General features: G+C 39.9%; 1 protein-coding gene across 4 annotated transcripts in view; it reads right to left on the bottom strand.

Moving 5' to 3' along the window:
• tenm2 (teneurin transmembrane protein 2) overlaps nt 1-24,510 on the bottom strand; it is a 282,223-nt gene that overhangs the window by 207,077 nt on the left and 50,636 nt on the right. For all 4 annotated transcript variants that reach the window (XM_023328525.1, XM_023328527.1, XM_023328526.1 and 1 more), the window contains exon 2: nt 6,978-7,344. In XM_023328525.1, coding sequence (XP_023184293.1) covers nt 6,978-7,203 — 226 coding nt within the window. In that variant the 5' untranslated portion in view covers nt 7,204-7,344. The remainder of the gene's footprint in view (nt 1-6,977; nt 7,345-24,510) is intronic.

Raw genomic sequence — 24,510 nt, 5'->3', positions numbered from 1 at the left:
TTAGTATAAATATAAATCGGCTCATCCCAGAGCCTGAATATAATGGCTGGTTTAAGAGAGTCCAACACCAAAATTAAGGTATTCTTTCCTAAAACTACAGCGATGTCAAAGCGGCTCATTTAAGCCCAATACTAGGAAGCTTTAACTAGCTTTCAATTAGAAATAACTTATCAAGGCAAACATGAAATAATCATTTACACAGGAAAATGAAAAACAAGACGTTTGTCTTGGAAAAAAACCCAATGAGAACAGATCCATTAGACAGACTAACATATTTATAAAAAATAAAATCAGAGTAGAAAGTCAAAATATGATAGCTGTTTTTTGTTGTTTTCTTGATTTTTCAATTTGTTTTTACTGCCTTTCTTGCCCAATTTCAGTCGGGGACGGGAAAACCTTTACATGATTGAAAGTTAACGTCTTACAAGGGAAGGTCGAATCACATCCTACCTTCATATCTAATGCAATTAGTCACCGACTTCAATGTAACAGACTACAAGTCTAATGATGGCTTAAGAGATTTTAAAATAACATTTGCACAAACTGGTATGACATTATTGCGTTTGGCATTGTATTTAGACAGTCGAACTCTGCTGTTGACTAGTGTGAGTTTAATACTAAGTGACGTTACCCGCTGCAGAAGACATAAACTCCCCATAACCATTTGAATACAACCTTATTACAAAAATGTACAACTATCCATTGAAGTGGTTTTTGATTGGTGAGTTTGATTTTTTCTACCTTTTTGCCAATTTTATGTGGTGAACTCTTCCTTAGGAGGAAGACACGTTGTGAAAAGATTCAGCTGTTAGCAAGATTACATACATTTGCACGTATTTGTCATGAATGGAAAAGATCCAAGAAATATATAATTTTTTTTCTGTTAATTAAGCTTCCTCCACAACCCTGACAATCAATTGTCCTTTAGCTCAGTGTAAACAAAAAATTAGTCACTAGTTCAAGCAATACCATCATTGGATTGGAGTCAATGTAAAACAAAATAAAGTTGTGACTGTTTTGATTTATGTCATTGCTTAGATAACATCCACGTACATGCATATTTTATTTAGGGGAATCCCAGTAAAATGGGCTGGATACAAAAGCACATCACAGATTCAGATTAGTAAAGAAAAAAAAAACACCTCACAAATATTCAGTAATTTGTGTTTGTGTCTCAAATTAATAGTATTTAAAATATTTGAAAGTTTGCTGTTGCAACAAGAGAAAACTTCAAGGGGTGCGGATACATTTGCGAGGCACTGAATCTCTCACCCCTTGCGCTTGATGCCAGGTCCGCAGAGAGCCCTCAGAACAAGAAATATGTGATATGAACACCAAAGCAACAATACAGGAAGAGCAAGATTGAGAAAAATTGATGGGAAAATGTTGACAGAGGAAGCAGAGACGTGAAATGTGTGACAGAAGAGCAGAGAAGGGCATAAAAGAAAGTGAGAAAAACGAAGAGCGCGAAAGGGAGTGAAGGGCGGAAGATGATGCTGAGAGTTGTCCAGGCAGGGAGACGGGCAACTTGCTGGTGGAGCTCTCTGTGTGGTTTCGACCCCTGGGGGGGAGCAGGGGGAGCAAAACAGCAGAGGAGAATGAAGAGGAGCTCATTTGGTTCCTTCTGACAGGAAAGGCCAAAGCTACCAGGGACTGCGGCGGCTGTCATAGAGCCTGCTGCGTGGGGATGGACTCAGAAGCATGGCACACCCCAAAAATGAGCTAAATGGGAATCACGCAGCGCGTTGGGGACCGAAATATGTGGCTAAAGAATCAGATGTATAAAAAGGTGAAAGACAACAGATAGAGATGGGAAGTATACACAGTAGAGGGACTGCTTTTCAAATCTTTTTTTTTACCAGATCGCCTTACAAATAACTGATAACTCTGACTGAAAACATGCCAAGTACAGAAGACCCGTCTCCATTTTAAAGCAAAGTCCAATAAAAATGTGCTTGGGTGTTCTGAGAATGAGCCCCCATGCTTTATTGGCATCACTGATGGCTCAGATATTTTTTGTTTTGTGGTGTTAAATTGTGAGTGCCTCTAATGAGCTTTCCAGGCGGCTGCGTGTTATGTTTGAGGGAAGAATGTGTTATTTGGCTGTGCTTATCCAAGCAGAGTAGGTAATAAGAGCGTAATGGGGAAACGGTGGAGTTGAGATACTATAAAAAGAGGAGGAAGAGGAGGAGGAGAGGGAGGGCGGCTGGTTCGTCGGGATACACCGCTGAACTTTGTTTTACTGGGATCTCTGAGATGACGTCTACGTTTTTAAACACGTAAACGACGACGGAAAAAAGCCCTTGTTTCGAAATGTGCACATTTAGACCTGAAGCTTAATGTGGGAGCTTCTACTGGATTGGGCTTTTAACCACACGCGGTAATGTCATACAGGCAGTTAGGCACCCACATAAATGTTTAAACCGGTTTTCACCTTGACACAGCTGCTGCTGCTGCTGCTGTTGTAATGCAGGAGTTCGTAAAACATGAGCATTTAGCAGTTCGAGCTTGTAGAGTTGTGTTGATCTACATTTGTCACCACTGTACAGGCAAAGAGAAACAGTCCCTCAATATCGCTGCGTGCATTTTTCAACAAGACCGCCAACCTTGACGAAATGCATCTCGTCTATATAACACAAGTCACGAGCATTTCTGTCACAACATGTGTGAAGGATTTGGAACTCATAAAAATGTGTTACCTGGGAAATGTACGTATATATTTTTTTATGAATATTAATGCTTGTTTTGTGGATTTTGAGTTTCTCGGATCTAAAGCAGAGTAATATGTGTAACATCGGATTTGCAAATAACATCTTGGATGCCGCATTTGGCAGAGTATTGTATATGAAGTTTGTTATTATTATTATTAGAATAGAAAAGTGAGAGAACAGAGGGAAAAATATCCTTAAAGTCAACAGAAATCAAATTAAAACGTAAAGCTAAGATTATCAGCTTTGCAATAAAAACACTGGACAACTTTAGAAATTAGTCTTATTGCTTTTTTCTAGGTTGGCCATGTCTCTTTATTTGTTCTTAGAAATTTTGTTAAAATTTTTTAGAAGTGTTTTTGAGCCCCACTTTTTATCTTCACTGAAATGTAAATGTCCTTATGCGAACGTTTTACCCACGTTTCAATCACATTTTCCTGCAGCACAGATTCATTTTCAAATTCATTTTGCTTGAGTAGGTAGGTGTTGCATGTTATACATGTGATAGACAGCTGATCTGTCCAGGTTCTCACCTAAACAGCACTCAGTGGGTTTAGATAATAAATGCGTCAATGGATCATCTGTTACATCTTCTCTTTTTTTTTTGACCGGTTTCATTTTGTATATTAGCTGTACTTAGAAACATCACAAAACCTCGAGGTTTTACCATCCTTTTGATTGCCCAGATTTCTAATTTACAAGGTTGATGAAGTTTTTATGAGGTTTAAAATCTCCTCATGAAGTCTGTTATTTTTTATTTTATTTTTATTTTTTTGCAGGTCACTCTACTTAAAAACGTAAACGTAAGCTGCAATCACGAAAAATGTATCACGATGTTGCTTGAATGGGGGAAGAAAAAATCCCCATAAGTTTTTGGTATTTTTAATTAATGAGCTTTTTCTCCACTGTTGGACACAGCTGTTAAGTGATTTATGTTCAGTCTGTCAATTAATCACATATGCAGAAGATGATTTGAGGGTTTTGCCGTAGACCAATTATAAAACGCTACTCTTTGAAGAGAAATAAAGATTAGGCGACATGTTTGTTTTTCTCATTCAAAACGGGCATTTTATATTAGAATACCTTTCAAAAATTACTACACCGAAAACACAAAGAAAGATTGCATTGGAAAATAAGCATAAATATGGCCCCAAATCACTCAAAAAAGACTCTCCAAGAACAAACTCCAGATGAGGATCTGCTTTGATTTAACTTACAGACACAGATGCTTGATTTGTTTAGGACATACTTTGAAATGCAAGACACCTTCTGGAGACATTGAGGTGCCTTCTTTTTGGGACTGTATAGTTTAAAAACAATTTTTGTTATCACTTTTTTCTTGCAAAAGAGGCTTTTAATCTCAAATGGGATTTTCCTGGTGAAATAAAGGTAAAAAAAAATAAAAAATACTTGGATGCTCTATTTTACAGCCGACGCAACAAGAGTCAACAAAATGCTGTGAAGTGGAGTGAGCTACTATGAGTGTGAAATAAAAAATGGGCTGAGAAAAGCTTTGGGTTAACTTCCCAAAAAGTTCAGAAACACCCAACTGCAAGGAAATTCTAACTGAATTAAAACTGAATGTCATTTGTTAGTTCAGCTCCCGTCAGCCATGAAAACTTAATATTGCCCACTAGTTTAGCCACTAAAAGTTACCTTAGCTTAGATATCGCTTAGCTTTTAAATTAACAAAAAGAAAAATTATCCTCAAGATGAAGAGTTGGGGGTTGATTCTACCAAGAAGCTATGAATATTATTTTCCTTTTTACCACTTTACCTAGAAGCTTCAAGGTGCAGTAGTAGGAACGAGAAGACAGTGTCTCCCTAACTCCCTCGCTTTCTCGTGTTCTGGTTGCAAAAATATCTTGGAATAACAAGAAAACTCTTGTCGGCTGCTTCTCTCCTATCACTCTTTCACACTCCAACTCCTTCTCTTTCTCTGTCCTTCCAGCACTACTCCTCCTCCCATAGTGTCACAGTCCATATGGTGCTGCAACACTGTTGGTCTCCTGTGGCCACACTTCCCACGATGCATCTGTGGCTCTGGGCTTTCGATGGAGCCGATAGGCTGAGAGTACTGAGGTATCGACCAGCTATCGCCCGGTGTGAGGTCAGCTCAGTGCAGCGCTGGAGTGTGTCCGAGCGGCACACACCACTGACTTTCAGTCTATCATGGACTCTGCCAATCAATCCTCAATTTTCTGCTCTTACCTTTGCCTCTATAGAAGTATGTCCTCGTGTCGTATTCCGTTCTTCGCAGCACATTTCTCCCTTTGCGGTGTGCTGTCGAGTATTTTGTTCCCCGAACTACCAGGAGATTGATCCATTTCTCCTAATTTCTTGCAGCCACACCAAGTGAGACATCACTGGTAAGTTTTGTCCTTTCAGGCTGCAATAACAGTATTCCGTAAGGAAAATTGATTTTTTTTTAAAATTAATATTCTTCTTATTATTTGTGAGCTGTGTTTCACTGTTTTTCTACTATGCTCCACATTGTTGTGTTGCTGTGAGCTGGCTTCCTCTCCTGTCTGTTTCCATGCAGAGAAAACAGAGCTTAGCAGGGATCAATCCCATTGAGTCTGACTCTTTTCACCAGCCAAGGATCAATACTTTCTGTTTCATGTCCCCCCTCCTTTGCAAAGTACACACAAGAACGCGTGTACACAGAGACACACACGGGGACAGTCTAAAGACATGGCTAAGGGAGCTGACCCAACCCTTCAGAGATGACCTATCGGCCTGTCGGCTAACTTGCTCACCGGGGGATACAAAAGTTCATTATGACAGCTTTGCTAGTGCTAAATATCTGCTTTAGGCCTGGTGCTAAAATGCAGTAGGAAATCTGATTGTTTTTGCAGCCAGCTAAGATGTGCTGACTTCAAAGAAAATAGAGGTTCAACCATCTCATTGTGTGAGTCAAGATGTACTTAATATTTGACAGAACAACATTACTGCAACTTGTTTATCTACACATGCTGGAATAAAAAAAAAATATCTTCCAGCATTGACGGTATAAGAAATTAAATTTTTTAATGGAAGCTGCTACAATCCATTAGTTTGCTTTTTATTTGAGCAAACTTCTTTGTGCTTATGCTAATATGTTTTGCTTGAAAGCCTCTCTTTTATTCTTTTGGATATTTTTTGTAATGAACTTTTTAGTGTTGCTTCAAATGGGTCACCAATCAGAGCACCGCTAGGTTAGTTTAGCATGAATTTTCCATCATTTATACCCCTGTCACGCTGATGCACATCTACTTTGTTTCCATAGCAACTGCATTGCTCTGCGCAAGTTATGCTCCAGCATTTATACAAATCTGGTAATGTGGCGCACGTAAGCTGATTGCCAGCCTGGCTACCAGAGATCTTTTGGAGATGCAGAAAGACTCTCTGGTGCAAACATTGCAACTCAGAGATGCCATGGACGTCACACGCATCCGCAGGTACCACTGGGACAAAATTTAAGGGAGTGCTGCCCAAACGTTGCAGCAATGAACCGAGAATTTCTCCAGATATGCAGGAGCTTCCTTTAACTAGGTATGCCAAATACTTGATGTGGCAAACATAATTATTTGACCTCTTGATAATGCCCATAAAGCACAGAACCTTCATGCTTGTATGTCATACATTCAGAAAGTATGAAAAGTAAGAAGGAAAAAAAATATATCATCGGAAACCTTGCCTTTCTTAGTCTTTGCAGTGACACTGCAAAGAATTTCAGCCCTGTATTCCAATATACACCCCATTAAAAGGATTGAAAGCATCTGATTTTGTGTTTAACAAAATGTGCTTCACTTTTTACATTAAGACATGCAGTAGGTAGAATATTATTTTACTTACACCTACTTACATGGCAAGATAAGATGCAGCATGACAGCCACTTCAAATCTGAGTGCACTGGGTAATATTTACAAATGTTCTCTGTTGCTTTTCAATAAAAGCATCATATTTTGTATGTGTTTTCAATGTGTAGACATAATGTATATTACACGTTGGCACCATATTGTATCCCGAATTCAAAAAGCTTACGGGCAGTACTAAATAGGCTGTGAAAGTTGCTGGTGATGGCAAACTTATAGACATTTTATTAGAATAAATCCCTTAATAAATCCCAATTAAGTTTTTAACAATGCATATCAAACTGGCTTTTAAATAGCAAAAAACAAGCTCTGTTTCCAGGTAATACCTTCTGTCCAGCACAGTTAGGATTAAGCTTCTTATCTGACTGCACAATTATGCATTTCAGATGGATTATTTGCTCCGCAGACCCACCTTGCCTGGAATACTCATCAGACTCGTGGTGCACCAAATCTGTCACGCAGCCGCCATAGTGAAGCCTCTGCTCATGATCGAAGGCCTTCAGCGTCTCGCTGGAGCTGTACGACTTCTGGGTGGGCACGCGGCGCTCGTCTGCATCGAGTGAGGAGGTGTTGTACTGGGAGTCTTTGGAGCAACGACTCCTGGTGAGGGAGCGATTCCTCCGGTCTTTTAGATCCATGCTGATGTTGGGTTAAGTACGGCGATCCTCTGGGGTAAACGTTGCAGCAAAGGAGCGAAGCGTCAAAGTCAGGGAGGGAGGGGGTGGAGAGGCCTCCTAAAGTGCCCCACCCCCCACAATGTCCGCTGATATTTCGGTCACCTGAAAAACAAAGGAGGGGGAAGTGGAAAGAGCAGAGGAGTGAAAAGTTAGAGTAAAATTAACAGAGGTTCCAACGTGACTCACTCTCGCCTTCCACTCCCAGTGGACCCCACAGGGAGAGTTAGGTAAGAGGGAGCACTACGAATGGATATTTGAGCAACCGGGCAAATATACAACACATTGGAGTATTGACGCAGGATAAGTAAGGCTATTGTGGGGAGAAACAGAGCTGCCAGCCCTGTGGTCCACAGAGATACTCAGCCATCGACCGTGCTGATGAAAAATAGTCATCTGGCATACAAATCTATTCCATAAAACCAGTGAGTGACTCAAACACGGTCCAGTCAGCCAGAACTGAAGGAAGCCATGCACGAATTTCCACGAAAGCGGCTGAAAAAGACCGGGCGGCGTAACGGCAACGCAGGCAGATAATCTGCATCAGAAGAAGGTAAAGGCCAAAGAAGGAGAAACGCTGCCGGATGCAACACGCAGGATGGAAGGAGAGGAGAAATGACTTAAGGGCATTGGAAGTCTCTCCCTCATTATCAGAGTGAGAATAGATCTGGCTCCCTTAGAGCCTGTAAGGGATAATCAAACACACCCAAATGCATACACGCATACAAACAGCACACAACAAACACACAGTGACGTGTATTTAAAGATCTGCACAGAAAATGGTGTCACCTGAACTCGCCGCGGCCTACCTCCCGACTTGCAAAGACATGCCTGTTTTAGCAATTACCTCAGCATTTATTTATTGTTTGATTTGTTCGTTCTAGCAATGCCAGCAACCATTTAATTTCTAAAACCATATCATTTATGAATGCAGGCTATAAATGAACATGATGCTAATAAGCCATGATGCTTTGTCGAGCAGCCTTGAGCAGTGCAGTACGGGCGGGAGCTGAAGTTCAAAGAACAACAGCGTGAGAACCAGCTGAAATTGACAGGAACACTTCCAGCGGCTGCCGGGATTTGATATTCATGGCAATAAATAGGTCATTCACGGTTCTATTACTTGAGGCTGAGGAAAGTCTGGTCCACCCACTGCATTAGAGCCGAGCATTGTGTTTTCAATCTCTCAAAGCTTCTCAGTCTGGACAGCACTCAGCAATATCAGAGCGGGAGAGGGCATTTCTGAAGAACAGTCATCAGCTGATTTTGAATATGTTATGTTGCTAATTGCATGCTCCAATAGAAGAAGAACAAGAGCAGCGACAAGAAGAAGAAGGGAAAAAAAGCGAGGTTTTAGAATGCGAGTCAATCTATTCTATGAGGGCTCATTTTAAAATGCTTGGAAGATAGTATTGAAAAGTGCCCTGCTATGTCCATTGATTAACAGTAGGTATTAAGTCTCATAAAGAGCTCATTATTCTCGGGCATCCATCACACAGGCTATTAGGAGTTCAGCCTTAATGTGTTTGTACCTTGTAAGGAGGACGAGGAAATAGAGTGGGATACGGGCTCAGGAAATGCAGAGACACTTTGACTGGTAATATCCAAACAATGGACGAGCGCACGTAGAAGAGCCGCCGCAACAGTCAGCAGTCATTGTATGTTGAGGGAATAATTTGTTTTGGCTGTTTTAAAGTATTGGTTTAAACTTTGGGGAAGCAATATGAGCTCATATTTAACAGTAAAATAAGCTTGCAGGCTGAGCTCGTTTCCCAAAAGTGCAAGAAATCGACTGGTTGCGTTATTCAGCTTGATGGCAATTGGATTGTTTGGACTACAAAATGACAATTATTCTCAATAGTGTTATAACTGATTTATGACAGCATTTTAATTCTTGCCAAGCCCATCAATAGTAGAGGCACAGTGGCAACCTCGGTGTAATACTCGATAGAGGAGGACAATGAGAATTGGCTGCACACACACCTACACACACACCTACACACCCCCTCAGCAGCATCTCCTTCTCCAGGAACACTAATTGTTTTTAGATTCCAAAACCACATTGGAGTTTTTTTGGTTTTATGGAAATAAGGATGGACTTCAATGATGAGTAGAAGATGGTGGATGGTTTGTTGTGGAGAAGGGGCTGCTCCTGATGTGTGTATCTCCTATTAAAGTTGACCTAAAGAAACAACAGTACCACTGAGTTCTCCCACATGGACATCAAGATGGCTTATTTATGGCTACAACTACACATGCAGCATATAAACAAGGAAATTAACAATGTTCTATTTGGACAGCAGAGAGGTTGGTCTCCTGCGCTGTCCAAAAACTCATAATTGCTTAGGCGAATCCTCTGCTTCACTGGGAATCAAAAGTCTTGGAAAGCTGCTGCACAGGTTTGTTTCTTTTGCATATTTTTTAAATGTATAGACTGATAACAAATGACTTGTTACTTGTTAAAAACAGGGAAACTGTTGAAAAATTTACCACCAGCCACATTTTACAAGAGCTGAAGCTGTACTATATTCCCTCTGGGAATCCTGCTTGTCCTGATTACACTGAGAATCAATGAATTGGTTGCCGAAGCCTTTGAGAAATGACCAGGCCCCAACACTATTCTGAGGCAAAATTGATTTTAGATATTTCCAAAGGACCAGAAATTGCTTAACCTGGCCTGAACAAGAGAAAGACAAACACGTCAACTTGTGTTTGTCACATGCTAGGTGTGTTAGCTAGCTGTGACAGTTTACCCTGGTTTTGTCAGATATACTGCAGTTAAACATGAGAAAGAAACTTACCAAATTTCTTTGAATGCATAAAATTATCAAAAAGTTGAGAGTAGTGTAAGCTGGCAAGCCAAGTAATGTGGTTTGATGAAGCAATTCAATCAATAAAAAAAAAAAAAAAAAAAAAAATCTTACGTCATCCTAGGTAGCACACTAATTTTTCTTTCAGCCGCAACATCAACAATACTTATTAAAACATTTATAATATGGCTACTGCCCGGTGCATGCTACTCTGACTGATTTGTATATGAGCCTGGTTGCTGGTGGATTATTGTCTATTTCTATTTTCCTTTTATTGATCTTCTGTGTGGGCGGCTAAAGTGACAGCACTTTAGTCCAAAGCTAATTCCCCCAAAGGGACTGTAAAATAGGCTATATATATTGTATATCCTTTACAATGCAAACATATTTCATTTTAATGTTGTTTTCGCAATGACTATTCCATAAATATTAATTGATTTATTGTTTTTTCCACTAAAGCAGCAGCAAAACAACCCAGTTCCTAGTATTGCTGCTGTTTTAAGGCAGAGGACTCTTATAGAAAGCCTTTGTTTGTTGTAGCTGTGAGGGATTGATAGGAAGGACCCTAATGCAAGTAAGGCTCCGAAGGCAGGTGGATAATGCTGAGACTGACTGCTCTGACATGGGAAAAATGAAACCTAGTACTATTTATATAGAGGACTGTAAAGGACTGACACAAGGCCGGACTGGTGTGATAACAAGGAACCTGGAACCTTGTGTGCAGGAAGCACAAACCAAAGCAAAAAATCTGGCACTTCCATGAGACAGTAGCAAAGAAACCCTCAAAAATAAACTTTTCTAAACCAAGCAGCAAAGAAAAAGCATAGGATTGCATCTTAGGATTTACCCTAAAGAACATATACTGTACACATAAACATCCAGGTAAACCATTTAACTGTAGATTTGCTTCTTAGCATGATTGGAAAACAAGATGAAAACTTAAGAGATCACAATAATCGGTTGTCAAAAATGGTCAGTACAAAATAACCAGAAGTGTAACGGCACTCGTCTTTATTCTTGGTTTTACTCCCTGACCAGTTGTGACTTTATAAAGAGAAGACCGATGCCTAATGTTGATTATTTTCACTCAGTTGATAATGCATACATCGTGGTAAAAACACACACGTGTGTCCACACAAGCAAATACATGTATTTTTCATCATTGCTCAGTTTAGAAAGGTTTACACACATTATGAAGAACGAAACAAAAAGAACCAAATGAAATACTTTAAAGATTCACCTTTGATAAGATCGTTTAAGATAGCAACTCAGTGGGTAGTGATGAACACACACGCTTTTAAATCATGACTTAGCGGTTCCAATGTTTGAGAATCATGCAGTGCTGCTTGTTGTGTATGTTTTACTTTTTAAAAATTCTTTCCAGTGTCACATTTTTCTTACCTTCATCAAGGCTTTATTTTATATTTTCAAGTCTTGATCCTGGGTGAGACAGTCCAAAGACTCAATAACCTTTTCTCTACCATTTTAGCTGCATGACTCAACTCATGCTCTTGTTCGTCTGAAGGTCCACTGGAGCCCACGGCCAGCTTCCATTTCCCATAATGCTGGTGATATCTCTCCAGATCGTCACACTGGGCGTTTATCATGTACCACTCGCTCTCATTTGCACAAATTACGCAGCACACTTTGTTGTCGTGCTACCTGTCGGCTACACTCATACTCATCTAATGATCCGGACAGTAACGGCTGAGAGATGGACAAGCAGATCTGCCATTGAAACAGCGCACAAACATTAGGCTGAGCTCACAGGTAGTTTCCTTGACAGCAGAGAAAAGAGTTGCACGAAGGAGAAAAGAGACCATAAAGTGACCGTGAAACCCAGGCAGAATGAGAACTGTAATTGTACGGTGAAGGTGAGAACGGAGAATTCATTTTCAAAATTACACAGGTGACGTTTGGAAAAGATAACGGCCTTTTACTTTTTCTTCAAATAAACAATATGTGATGAAAACATAGTGTCAGTTCACTGTAACTACAACTCGTATTCGGTTAATAGGAAGTTAATGACATAACAGGATTATAGAGCTTTCAAACAAGATGGTTTTTTCCCTTTCAACTCAAGCTGGATTGTGAAATAAAACAAGACAGGATTTTATAGGAAAACTGATTCTTGAAGGTTTTAACAGACGCATGCAATAGATGTATGTTTTTTGTCGTTTAAATTTATGTACACCATTTAATTAATAACTATTTGATATAAATTAGATTGCATTAAAAATCAGGGGGTGGAGGGGAAAGAAAAATTTCAACTGCATATTTTATGCTCACTAAAATAATGTCAAAGGAAGGCTTCACACAGGGAAAAGTAACAGGAAAAATACGTGCATTGGTGCATTCATGGCTCAACATTGCCTCAGGTACTTTGTGTTTTATTGCATCATGCCTCCAATCTGCCTGAAGACACTGCAGAGGCACCCAGCTCTGGGGAGGATGCTGATCTTAATCAATCGGGCCTGTCTCTGCATATTATTGCACTGCATTTGTAATGGTTACATGTACATTGGCATTATACCCAAATACAATTAACTGTGAAAGAGCTCACACCCAGCCATTGCTCTCATTTTTTTTTTTCTCAAATACATAAGCATGAAGAGGACGTGGGAGCACGGGCATCGATGAAGCTTAGGGGCCATCACACTGTGGGACACTTCCTGTCCAGATGACTCCCAACTGCAGCCAACTTGGAGGATGCTCAAACAGCATTTAGTCACTCTCAACATACGGTAGTACAGAACCACCTACCCTGAATTTTCATAGACTACGAAAAAGAAGACAAAGCAACGGTGTTACGACTAAAAAAACAAATAAATGAAGGACATTTCTGGACAGATTTTCATCTGTTTTGTGCTGTCTTGACAACTTTTGTGTATTAGAATTTAACTGACGCTTTCAGTACAAACAGTCTCAGGCTTTTCAGCAAAGCCTAAAAACAGTCATTTAAAAAGGTAACACCACAAAGCGGTAAGAAAGAGAGACAAGTAAAAGTGGTCTGTCTGTGTAGGAACATGCAGATCCTACACAGGCTATAACTCGATCACAGTTTTTTAACCCATCATGTTTGTTGGTGTATCTAAAGATGAGTCTTTAGTGGGGCTAAGCATACATGATTTAAAAGAAATGTGTGAAACATAAAGTCCTTCAATGTCTACGAAGTGTGTGTGTTGTTTATGATGTGCTGCTGTGACATATAGTGAATGTTTCTCTGGTTGCAGGGAGTACAATGTAAAGGGTTTATAGCCTCAGGATCTCAGTTTTCTTCTTTTTCATACTTAAAGATCGTCTGATCACCTTGGGATGAATTTCAAGTTCATATGTATATGAGTACAGAACAGTGTATATACACAAAATTGGCCCCATGTGGTCATAAAGCATACGCTGAATTAATAAGAAAAAGGATCAAATCTGAAAACATATCCGTCACTTCAAACATCCAGCTTAAAAAGTAAATCTTCATCAGCACAGACAGAGTGTTTGCATATCACAGCATGAGATTATGAATAGTAACCTCCGGTCAGGTGTACCATATTTGTGAAGCATTATGTACATTTTACAATATGTCATATGTGGCATTCATAGCTGCATTGTTCATTGGCCAAATTTGTTTTAACATAACTGATCAATTGGTAAAAGTTGTAGTATTAGATGAATAGAAAAGCAATTCTGTAAAGATATTTACTTACTGGCTTGTATCTTTGTATTACATTGTCGCACTAGAAAGATGGATAACAATTTGTCCTTTTTTCTTAACAGCATGCGTGAAGTTGATCTATTATTTGGACAATTTTGACTTGTCTCCTTGTTTGAAGGGTTTTAAATGACTTCTCTGTGAACTAGATGAGAATTTTAAAATTGTCCCGTGCAATCTGAAGGTTCAAAAACAAGAGACTGTAGTGTAGCCCTTAAAGTTCTCACCTAGCTCATTTAATTTAATTGTAACAACAGCAAAAACAGCATCCAGCTAAAAAGACTGCAGGCTGCAAGCCTGCTAAAACGCAGCGTGGCGCCTTTCCATCAGAAAATTCACCCATTCTTCCAAAACTCTGTCAACAAGAGATGAAATTGTTCATTTGAAAACCTTTTTTTTATACTCATCCTTGTTTCTTCTTTTATAATATGAATGAATTTTGTATTTGTATAGCAGAAAATAAAAAAGTGGCCTTTTGAAAAACCAGGCCTTGTTATCAGAAATGACAAAATTGGAGCTCTGAAGTATTTGGCTTCAATTTTCTGCTGCTGTGTGTGTGTGTGTGTGTGTGTGTGTGTGTGTGTGTGTGTGTGTGTGTGTGTGTGTGTGTGTGTGTGTGTGTGTGTGCGCGCGCGCGCGCACAGTCGCTCAAATTAAGTTGTTTACACAGTTTGTTCACAAAGACAAAGCCTGGAACAGTCTGAATGACTGGGAGAAACAAAAGAGTAGACAGAGAGAGCTGTGCATGGAGAGGTCACATGAGAATAGAAGGGGAAAAAAAAACTAATCCTTGAATCAGACTTGTGCTCAATTACAGATCATCAAAACAGTGGTGCGCATCTTGACTTGAGGAAAAAAAGAAAAATAAAACACCCAACTGAGAGTACAAATATAGTCGAGATTAAAATATTTGTCAAACAGTTCAAGCTAGAATCCAGTTACAAATTTAGATTTGCAAACAAAGGCAGCATCCACTTCACTTTACTTCCCCTCTTAACATGTAAATCTTTACCCCTAATGTAAAATGCAGAAGGGAAAGTTTAATTTTAGTTTCCAAAAGTGCCATTTATACTCAAAAGCAGGGGTTGTGTGTGCATTCCAGGTAAATCTCTTTAAAGACACTGTTTAAAAGAGGATGAATTTGTCCTATTTCTAACTAAATGTAGAATTGCTCTCTGAACCCAGTTATTTCCTGCATAGCACACGGTTCACCCCGCCCCATGTGAGCTTTTTCTTTTTTTTCCACTCGACTCTGAATAAAAGTGTTGCTTTTTCCACAAGAGTCATACATCACGCGATCTCGGGCACCTCTGAAAGTGCATACATGTATCCTTACACACGCAAGGCAAGGCGAAGGGATGGCGAAGGGAAAAGTGTGAATGGCTTGAATTCAGCTGGAAACCGAGTTCCATTCTGGACCCAAGAGCTTCTGTGAGCCAAAGCGCGAGGAGAGCAAAGGGCAGGAAACATTTCATCTGTCTCTGTTCCACACGTCTAACCAAATACCTTATAGAAGAAAAAAATAAATAAATAAAATAAACTCTTGCAGACGTGTGATTTATCACTTTATGCTACTCTCTAACACATCAAGAGCTGTCGATTTGTTCTCATAATTCCTGCCTTGGCAGAGTTCAATTATTTCATGCAGTCTGGGTTTAAATGTCAAAGAGTGCCATAATGTGCAGAAAACCATGCCAAACTTCCCATCCTATTTTTAGCTTCTTGTTAGCAAGTGAGCACATAATAACTTTTTTTTTTCTTTTACAAATTAGGCTTCCTTTCATCTGCACTGGCACAACAATAAGGTCACTCTAAATATAAAACAAGATGCAACGCTATGTAATGGAACCAGTTCTAATAAGTTTTGTGTCCCTGAGAGTTGGTATACTTCCAGAGAATGGAAGAACAATGGCTTATCTCCAATTCACAACTGAAAAGTTAATGGGACATGATTTTTTAGTGGTCCCATCGTTCTTTTCTCTTCTTCTAAATATACCATTTTGGAAGAGCATTAATGTTAGGCCTGGATTTTTCCAGAGTTTGTAATAGCAAAAGTAGCGCATCATTTTGAAGTTTAAAGTCTGTATGTATTCGGTCCCCTATATTGTGATGTCTCTAAAAAATCCAAAAGAAAGGTTCAAGTATAAAACAATATTCAAAGCGTTGAGCATCTCAAAGAGCACTGTCCAGTCTATCATCTGAAAATGTAAGCGGCCTGGCCCAACTACGAACCTACCGTCACGTGTCTCTCCACGCGCAATGACTGTACAATCAAGGGAAAACACACAAGAAAGTATCTCCTTTAACAGGAAAAAAATAAAGAAAAAAATCGTTGAAAGAAAGAATAAATTTAATCTGAATTAAAAAATTTCAATTTAAGTTTATTGAGAGAGCTGAATACAAATGAATGCCATACCATTCAGAAATGTAATTGTATGAAAAAATAAAAAAATAATGTACAATTACCACATTGTGTTGTTTCGACACATACAATGCATTACATTAACGGTTGTAACATTTCAAAATATGAAAAGGTCAGAGGGGTTCTAAAACTTTTGCAAGACACTACATTAACTGTATCTCTTAAGCATCTATGCATCTGTCTTAGCTGTGCTGAGTATTGTACGTGAATGAGGCTACCTGACCCGAGATCCTCAAGTCTGAACGCGGTGGTTATGAAGCACCGCTGAGGTCAACCAAGAGTGCAGGTTACGAGTCAGACATCCCAAGGTTTGCTTATATGACTCACGGTTACGGTCTCTGCAGGGAGCCGAGTGGATGAAAGCTGCCGCGCGGATCGGGAACCGTGAGCGGATCTTATCCACCTTCATTTCTCTCCCCCTTATGCCTCCCATGTCATCCCCTCATTTGCCGAGATGGAAATGAATGAAGGCAAGAATGGGAGGCTGTGGAGATGGGAGAAATCCATCCCTTTCTCCTCCTTGCTCTCGGTGCCTGTGTAATCTCCAGACTGGGCTGCAGAGTGCCACAGAGCCTCTGTTTATTAGACTAATCCTTAAATCCACATTCTGCAGGCCTCGCGAACGCCTCGCAGAGCTCTAATCTGACTCAAAACAAAGGGATTAGAGACGACAAGGTCCCTCTCTCTGTCTCCCTGCGTCTGCCAGAGTGCGCTAAGGGTGACGCACACATGTTCTAGGAAACACACTTGCACTGTTGCGTTACTTCTGCCTCCCTCTCTCTCTCTCATACCCACATTTGCTAAAGACTGATTGGCACATGCATGCACCCCCCCCACCCCCCACCCCCCCCACCACACACACACACACATCCACCCCAACTTACTGTTAACACAAGCTGGCTGTAACAAGACAGGCAGTTAGAGCCAAAGTGCAAACAAACTGGGTAATTACACATAGCTCAAAAACTCATGGGAGAAATGACGGACAAGATGAGAATGAGCTGTGGGAATGGGACACGGCTGCAGCAGGGAGGATATAGTTGGAATAACTGAACAAACAAGCTTCCATTATGAAGTCGGCCTGTTGCAAAAAGCAGCTGAGGTGTGGAATTATTTTACTCGCCAGCGAGAAATGCCAGAGGTCCACCTAAGGGGCAACTGGCTGTTACAGTTTTTACACAGAATAAAGTGCCAACAAATCAATATTTGTCGAGTACTTATCTATATTAAAGGACCTACACACTAGCAGCGCGGCGCAGCTAAATATTTTTCCAAATTTACGCCTTAGCTCAGGCTTTTCCCAAAACCCATAAAAGCCCATTTCAGTCAGATGTCAAAGTTGGCGACAGGTTTACAAGAAACCGCTCGCCATCGTCTCGGCACAGTTCCTGGCACAGTTTCTGTTACACTTCCATTCTGCTTTTTCACGCAATACGTCGAAGCAATAATGTACAGAAAACACAACGAAATTGAGTTCACTCAATTCTTAATCCCCATTTTACTCTAATCTTTAGTAACACTGGCTCCATTTTGCAAATGTAGCATGTAATAGTGTCGAGACGGGAGCTCAGTTTATTTTCTGGCTACTTTCACACGATGGTTTGGCTTGTGATGAGAAAAGTTTAGAATTACTTTTTGTCTTTCTCAGTCAGACACAAAATATGGAGCAAGGCAGAATACCGGCCGGGTTTAAGGTCGCAAACATTGTGCTGCCTTGGTCTGCCTTCTGCCAATTTAGAAGCTAACCATCCAAGATAATCGTTTCAGTCAGGTAAACATTTAGCTTTTAAATAGCTAATGTATTTTAAAATAGAATCAAATAATCTGGTGTTCAAAGCATATACAGTATTCCTTGCTAACCATGATCATCCATTTTTCAGTCAAAAATCAAACCTCGACGTATAAATCAGAAAAGGTGTTCCTTACATGAGATCTGGAATGACTTTGAAAAACAGGTAGGACACGCTAACAGTCATTAGCCAAACAAGCTAAGAGCAAGGTTGCCTTCAACGTTTAATACATTTTAACTCCAAATCTGCCTGATTATTACATTATGCCACTGACATGGAAGCCATTATTGATCTTCATAGAGGTGCTAGCATGAAATTACAAACTTTTTAAGCTGGAGGTCCAGCTGCTGGTGGATTTTTTCCAACTTGGAATGCCAAAATTCCAACTTAAGGACAAATGGATTAGACCGTTAAACCTCAGTGCAGTGTCAGTGCACACACTGATGTACACACAGCAGGTGCATTAGTAAATGTTAATGCCCCTTTCTGTCTCACTCATGTAGTTTCTTAATCAGATATGTGTGAATGGTTATCTTTCTAAGTTACAATACTCGTCCTCAAGTGGATTTGTTCTTTTGATGCAAATCTGAACATATTTTAGGCTTTTTTTCTTCTTTTTTTAAGAATGAGTTGCTGCTGGCTAGCGCATCCAGCATGCCACGAAGCCAAGAAAAAACACCTGCTAGGTCCAAAACAGCCAAAAATCCTTTTAAAAATTTAATCAGCAGCGATAAATCTCAATTTAGTCAAGATCAAAACCTCGTCATCATCTGCATTTTAGAGCTTCAGTATGCTGTAAAAAGAGAGAGAGAGAGAGAGAGAGAGAGAGAGACGGAAATCCTTCTCTGTAATTCTATAATTCATAAGCACTTGTTAATTTTCCGCTGACTGTGACAGTCTTGGCTGTGTTTTATAGTCACTCATTATAATGTTAGTTTTTGTCCAATTCTCTGTGTGATTGTGTAGAGCGCAGCAGTTTCAGCTGAAGTATATAAAAAAAAAATTTAAAAATGTTTTTGAGCCATCTGCCACCCTGAAGCTTACACCATGGCAGGAAAACAACATTTTTTATGTATGTTTCAAATGACTAGAAAAAGATAAGTCTTAGTGACAGAAAAAAAATAATAAATACATTTTTGTTAAGGCTCATCAGAGAATATTCAATCCCAAAGTAGCAAGCGTGTTTTAACTTCAGCTATAATATAAATGTGTGTGATGCTCTCATTTTATTTCTAGCAACAGTGTATTTGCTCTGATTATGTTGATATTCTCTTCACTCTCACCTGGCATATGACCCTGTGGAGAACCTTCCAGGTACATTGAAAAGATGGACACATTTTTATATTCATTCAACCTCCTACATGTGATAGGTTCTTTTTCAAGGAGGGGGAATATTTATTTAACATATATTTTAGAGCTTATCAAGCTACCCTTCAATAAGATATTATGCAATCTGAGGATCCCTGGACTCCTCCAGCTGCTGCATTCAAACTTTTTGTAATTGTTGATTACCTGTGTGCCATTTGAATCAATAAGGTGGAAAACGGTAAGATTTTAAGCTACTTTTTTTCTTATTTTTATTGTTGCCCACCCATGTAATTACATATATGCTATGATTTCTGCAGCAGTTTTTGTAAAGTTGCCTTTCGTGATAACTTCATCGTAATGCATAGAGCACACTGAGACGTTTTTAAAAATAACATCCTGCTGTTTGGCCTTATTCTTCCACATTATCTCGTTGTACTGATTGTAGTGTTATCATTACAAATGTATTTTTGAAGCTGAAAGCTGTTAAGCCATCAGAATGTCATCATTTCTCCATATTGGTAAACCATTTTTTCTTTTTTCAGGACAGTTTTAGTTATGAGACAAAAAATCCCCATCACTTATAATTCTAAAACTTTCATTTATCCTTGTGAGTATTTCCACTATACTGTATGAAACCGAGTTATTATGTCATCCTGTCTCTTTAGAGGAAAGTCGGTGAACAAGTGATCATACTCTCACACTGCGGTGACGTCAACTGAGGCCTCACTCAGTGGCGAATTGCAAGTGAGAGAGAACATCCTGTTGAGAAAATAAAAGCCTCGATTTACTGCCATGCAATTCAAGCAGGTTATTTTGTCACAGCGACTACAGTTTAAGACTTATATAGAACCCCCTCAACACACCCCACAGATAGGCCTACTTGAAACAACTTTTAAAGGGATTCTGCAAATGCAAACTTCCACGTTCTACTGTATTCCTTTTGAAATGAGAGGAAAAACATCTAAAAACAGTCCAAAAAATATCCAGTCTTCTAGACACTTGAACGCATCTCCAAGGGAGTATAAAACACTTGCACATGCAGCAGCACCTCATTTATTGGAAAATCAAGTGCAATGTATTGGGATTGTGGTTTCAGGGTTTTTTGACATCCTAAAATACTTGTTTTCTTTCCTACGACACAGATGCAACTATACACAGATGTTTTGCATTAAACTCCTATGTCAAGTAAAGTGATAGAAAACGTGCTCTAGATTATTTTAAACCAAAGTGATTGAGTCACAACGTGGAAAGCTGGAAGGATGAAGTCACAGCTGTAGACACTCGTACAGGCTAGGCTCCACATCCGAAAAACGAAATTCGAGAAATGCACGGTGGCTTGAAGATGGATATTATCAGAGGAGGGGGTCACACAGCCAACGCTGCCTGTTCTTTTATTCATTGGGGGAATTCCTCCTCATCTTCATGCTGCGTAACGTCACAAACGCTGCAAAGGTTTGTCCGTGCGGATGCATGTGCCAGGGCGTTCACCTAAGCCCCAGAAACTTGTGCAGCACGGGGAGTCAGGGCAAACTTTGCTGCGGTTCTGTCAGTGAGTTATTAAAACAATTGAGAGCTGACAAGCCCTGCATTGTGTCGCAGACGGAGAGGGCTAGGGCTTAATAACTCAGTGTCACGCCTTGACATTCTTACCATCTGTCTGGGTAAAATATTCAAATGTGCAATAAATGTCACTGGGGACAGACGGTGACAGTGTCTAATTAACACTATGACAGAGGTGACACACTGGAGGCAATGACTGGCTTTTACTGTACAACTTGCATCGCCTCTGTGTCCGTGTACACGCGCGCGCGCCAGAACTCCACGCAGAGGTGAAATCTTGAAGAGCACAGTAGCTTTTTTTTTTTTCCTGTCATCCTGTCTCTTTAGAGGAAAGTCGGTGATTGTTTAAGTAAACAGAAAAGTGTAGCGGTGAGACACATTTTTAAAAAGTGTAAATGACAGCAGCTATAGGGCTGTGCAACCCTGCAGCGGTGAATAAATGCCAGAGAAGATTCATTTCCTCAGGCTGAAATGTCAAACGGGGGGGTGATGCTAGAAGAAAACCAGGTTATCGGCCTTAAACCAGTCTCCTAATCAACTCCGATAGCCTACAAAAAGCGAACAAGTCGATTGTTGATTTAGTTTATCAATTTGAATGTTTTAGGCAACAGTTGTGGGACAAGATGAATGTGAAATTGTTATATTTAAGAGTCTGTTTTAACCAGAGTTCACCAAATATGACTTCTGATCTTAATAGGGGCAGTTTGTGCTTTTTTCTGCTTTTTTTCATTCATGATCTCTTTTGGTTGTTACATGAGCTATTCATATTAATCAATCAGTGAATGAAACAAAAATTAAAATAACTTAACCATAAAATGTGGGTTATTTTTTCATAAATTTAAATTCCTTTTTAAAATAATAACATAACACCACATAACATAACATTTTCCTCAGTGCCATATGTTACAGGTTGACACTCTGGCCCATCTTTTAACTTACTCCCGGTAGTGTATCAAAACCACATACTTCGGCTCCTGTAAAGTACTTGCGCTGAACTCAACATCAGCAATTATTGAATGTCAGAAAAAAAAAAAAAAGTTGAATTACAGTGATCATCCTGCGATTACTACAAGTCTGGCACCATGAGTAAAAAGGGTTGCAGTGTTGATGAAGGTTCCTGTGGCAGCAGAAGCTGGTGAGTCAGCACCAATATGTCACTCACAGAAAGAATTGCAGAGTTCTAAGATTATACGCTACTCACCATTAAAAACCGCTTGTCACACATGCAGCATGAAGGATGGGGGTCTCTGCGTAGACCATTTTTCTGATGATACTTTACACCGTATTTTGTGCTTTGTTGAAATTTAAACCGCATAATGAGCTAATTGCTTTAATGGCTGTGTGCTTTGCTATGCTATCCTATCAACAGGATTTGCTTTAGCTTTCTAACACTTAAACACGCAGCTCTTCTTCCCCAGTTTCCCTCTCAGTGCGCTCTTTTCTCTCTTCCCCTCTCTCGGTATTCTGTGAGAGGCTATTGTATGAAGCACCTTTAATGGGTTTGTCAGGAATATATTGGACTTCAGTATGAGATTTGACATGCTGTGTATGTATGCGTGTGTGGGCGTGCGCCTGCGTGTGTGTGCCTTTTGGATTGTCACGTAAGGTCCAACATTGTGGTGCTTTTCCACTTGTGCTGCTGCACACACTCACACTCCAAAGCCATTAGGATTCTATACAAAAATCCTGAAGCTGAGAACTTTTAAAGCTGGGAGCGTTGCAATCGACAGGCTGGTCTCCCACCAAGCTCGTCTTTCAGCTCTCGATCTTTGGTACGGCATCGTTCTCAGCTGGAGCTACAGCAACACTTACTTTCACATGCACATTTTGACTCTGTTACTTGATCCGCTCTCGCCAGCCTACGTACACACGGGCGCGTGCGTCACACCAGTGTCTCTTGGGCCTACCAGTAAGCTCGTGCCCGTGTGGCTCTGCATTACCAGCGCTTGTGTACGGTGAATGCCTCTAATGTGTACCAACTCATCGTCTTGGAGTGTTTGTGCCCTTGGGGGCCAATAGAAGACAGCTCTGGCCTGCTTCAGCACCAATGACATAGCTGACTGGTCCCATTTAACATGCTAGATTTAGCTTCATTAGAGAGGATGTGGCTGGAAAGGCACACAGAAGAAGTGAAATGAGGGGTAAGAGGCGGAGACTGCTAGGCATTTGCAAAGGCCACTTTGCATTAGAGCAGGACAAAAAAAAAAGAGTCAGAGCTGTCTTGTGAAGATAGTTCATAAAACAGGCATATCCACAATGGCTGCCCAGCAGAGAGAAATCGACGAATGTATGAAATTAATCCAACAGCTGGAGTCACACTAAATCCGAATCGCAGTGAGTGGAATGATCACTATTATTAATATTATACGGTAAAACGTAAAATCTGTCAAATGAAAATAAAAGAAAAAATACAGAAAATACTATAAATAATATTTATCTAGAATCAATGAGAAAACGTCCACAGCAAAAAAGAGGACTTCAAAGTAAGAAATACCCCAGAAAGTTGTATTTCCCAAAAACCTTTCAGAATAATGAACTGGGAATTTATCCCAAAGATGGACATAAAAAGGGAATGAAAGGAAAATAACACACTGCAATTAGATTATCGAGCCTATAAGAGTTTATCTCTACCAGCAATGAACGTTGCAAGACTGAAACAGCTGCAGATTCTTCTTTCACAAACAGTTTAACTTGTGTTGGATTAAACGGAGAATGACTGAACAGTACCTTTCTTTAAGTCCTGCCATAGATTCTACATTGATTTAGGTTCATACTTTGACTGGGCCAGTCTAAGACCTAAATATGCTTACCTAAACCAGGTCTGGTTGTATGTTTAGGCTCATTGTCCTGCTAGAAAGTAAATTCCCAGGATTCAGGGCGATGCTTAACATTTAGGTCAAACAGTTCAACTTTGGTTTCATCTGACCTTATTATCATATTGCACACGTTTATTGTGTCTCCTGTATGGCATCTTCAACAATAGCTTACTTCTTGTCGCTTCTATTTGAAGAGCCAGACTGGCACACAACTAATATTGTCTTGTCAATAAACTTTCTCACCTGAGCTGCGTACCTCAGCAGTTTCTCCACAGCGTTACCATTGGCTTCTCGGCTGCTTTCTGATTAATGGTCACTTTCATCAGCCCCTCATTATAGACGCGCCCTGGTAGAGTTGCATGTACCCTCTCTAACTCAGCATGCTTTAATCTCCTAAAATATTGCATCCCTGAAATGCCTGGTGCTCTCTGACAAAGCCTTCAGGAAAAAAAGGTTATATATTTATACTAAGATTAAATGACACACAGTAGCAGCCTAATACTAATTAGGGAACTTCTGAAGGCAATTTGGTTGGATATTATTTATGAGTATAAACTTGAAAACAGTGTATCTATTGTGCCACTTTGTATGGTCAGACTGTCGCACAAAATCCTGATAAAATCTACTGAGAAAAAGTTGAAAAGTTAAGGGGTATGAATACTTTTTCACGGCACTATAAAGACATCCATAACTGTGGACGTGTGGCGCAAAGTCTTATGCAACCGCCCAACTCCTGATCCTTTAAAATCTTAATTCATAAAATGTACCCTGTGTTGGCATGACAGAAACAAATGAGCTATCACATCCAATTGGAAAATTTGTTTCTCTTCTATTATGGCGAATAAGTCTGCACGATTGA

The sequence above is a fragment of the Xiphophorus maculatus genome, chromosome 23, assembly GCF_002775205.1.
Source record: "Xiphophorus maculatus strain JP 163 A chromosome 23, X_maculatus-5.0-male, whole genome shotgun sequence".
In the NCBI taxonomy this organism is placed as follows: Eukaryota; Metazoa; Chordata; class Actinopteri; order Cyprinodontiformes; family Poeciliidae; genus Xiphophorus; species Xiphophorus maculatus.
Note: the sequence above shows the minus strand (reverse complement) of the source record. Positions and strands in the feature narration are given on the sequence as shown.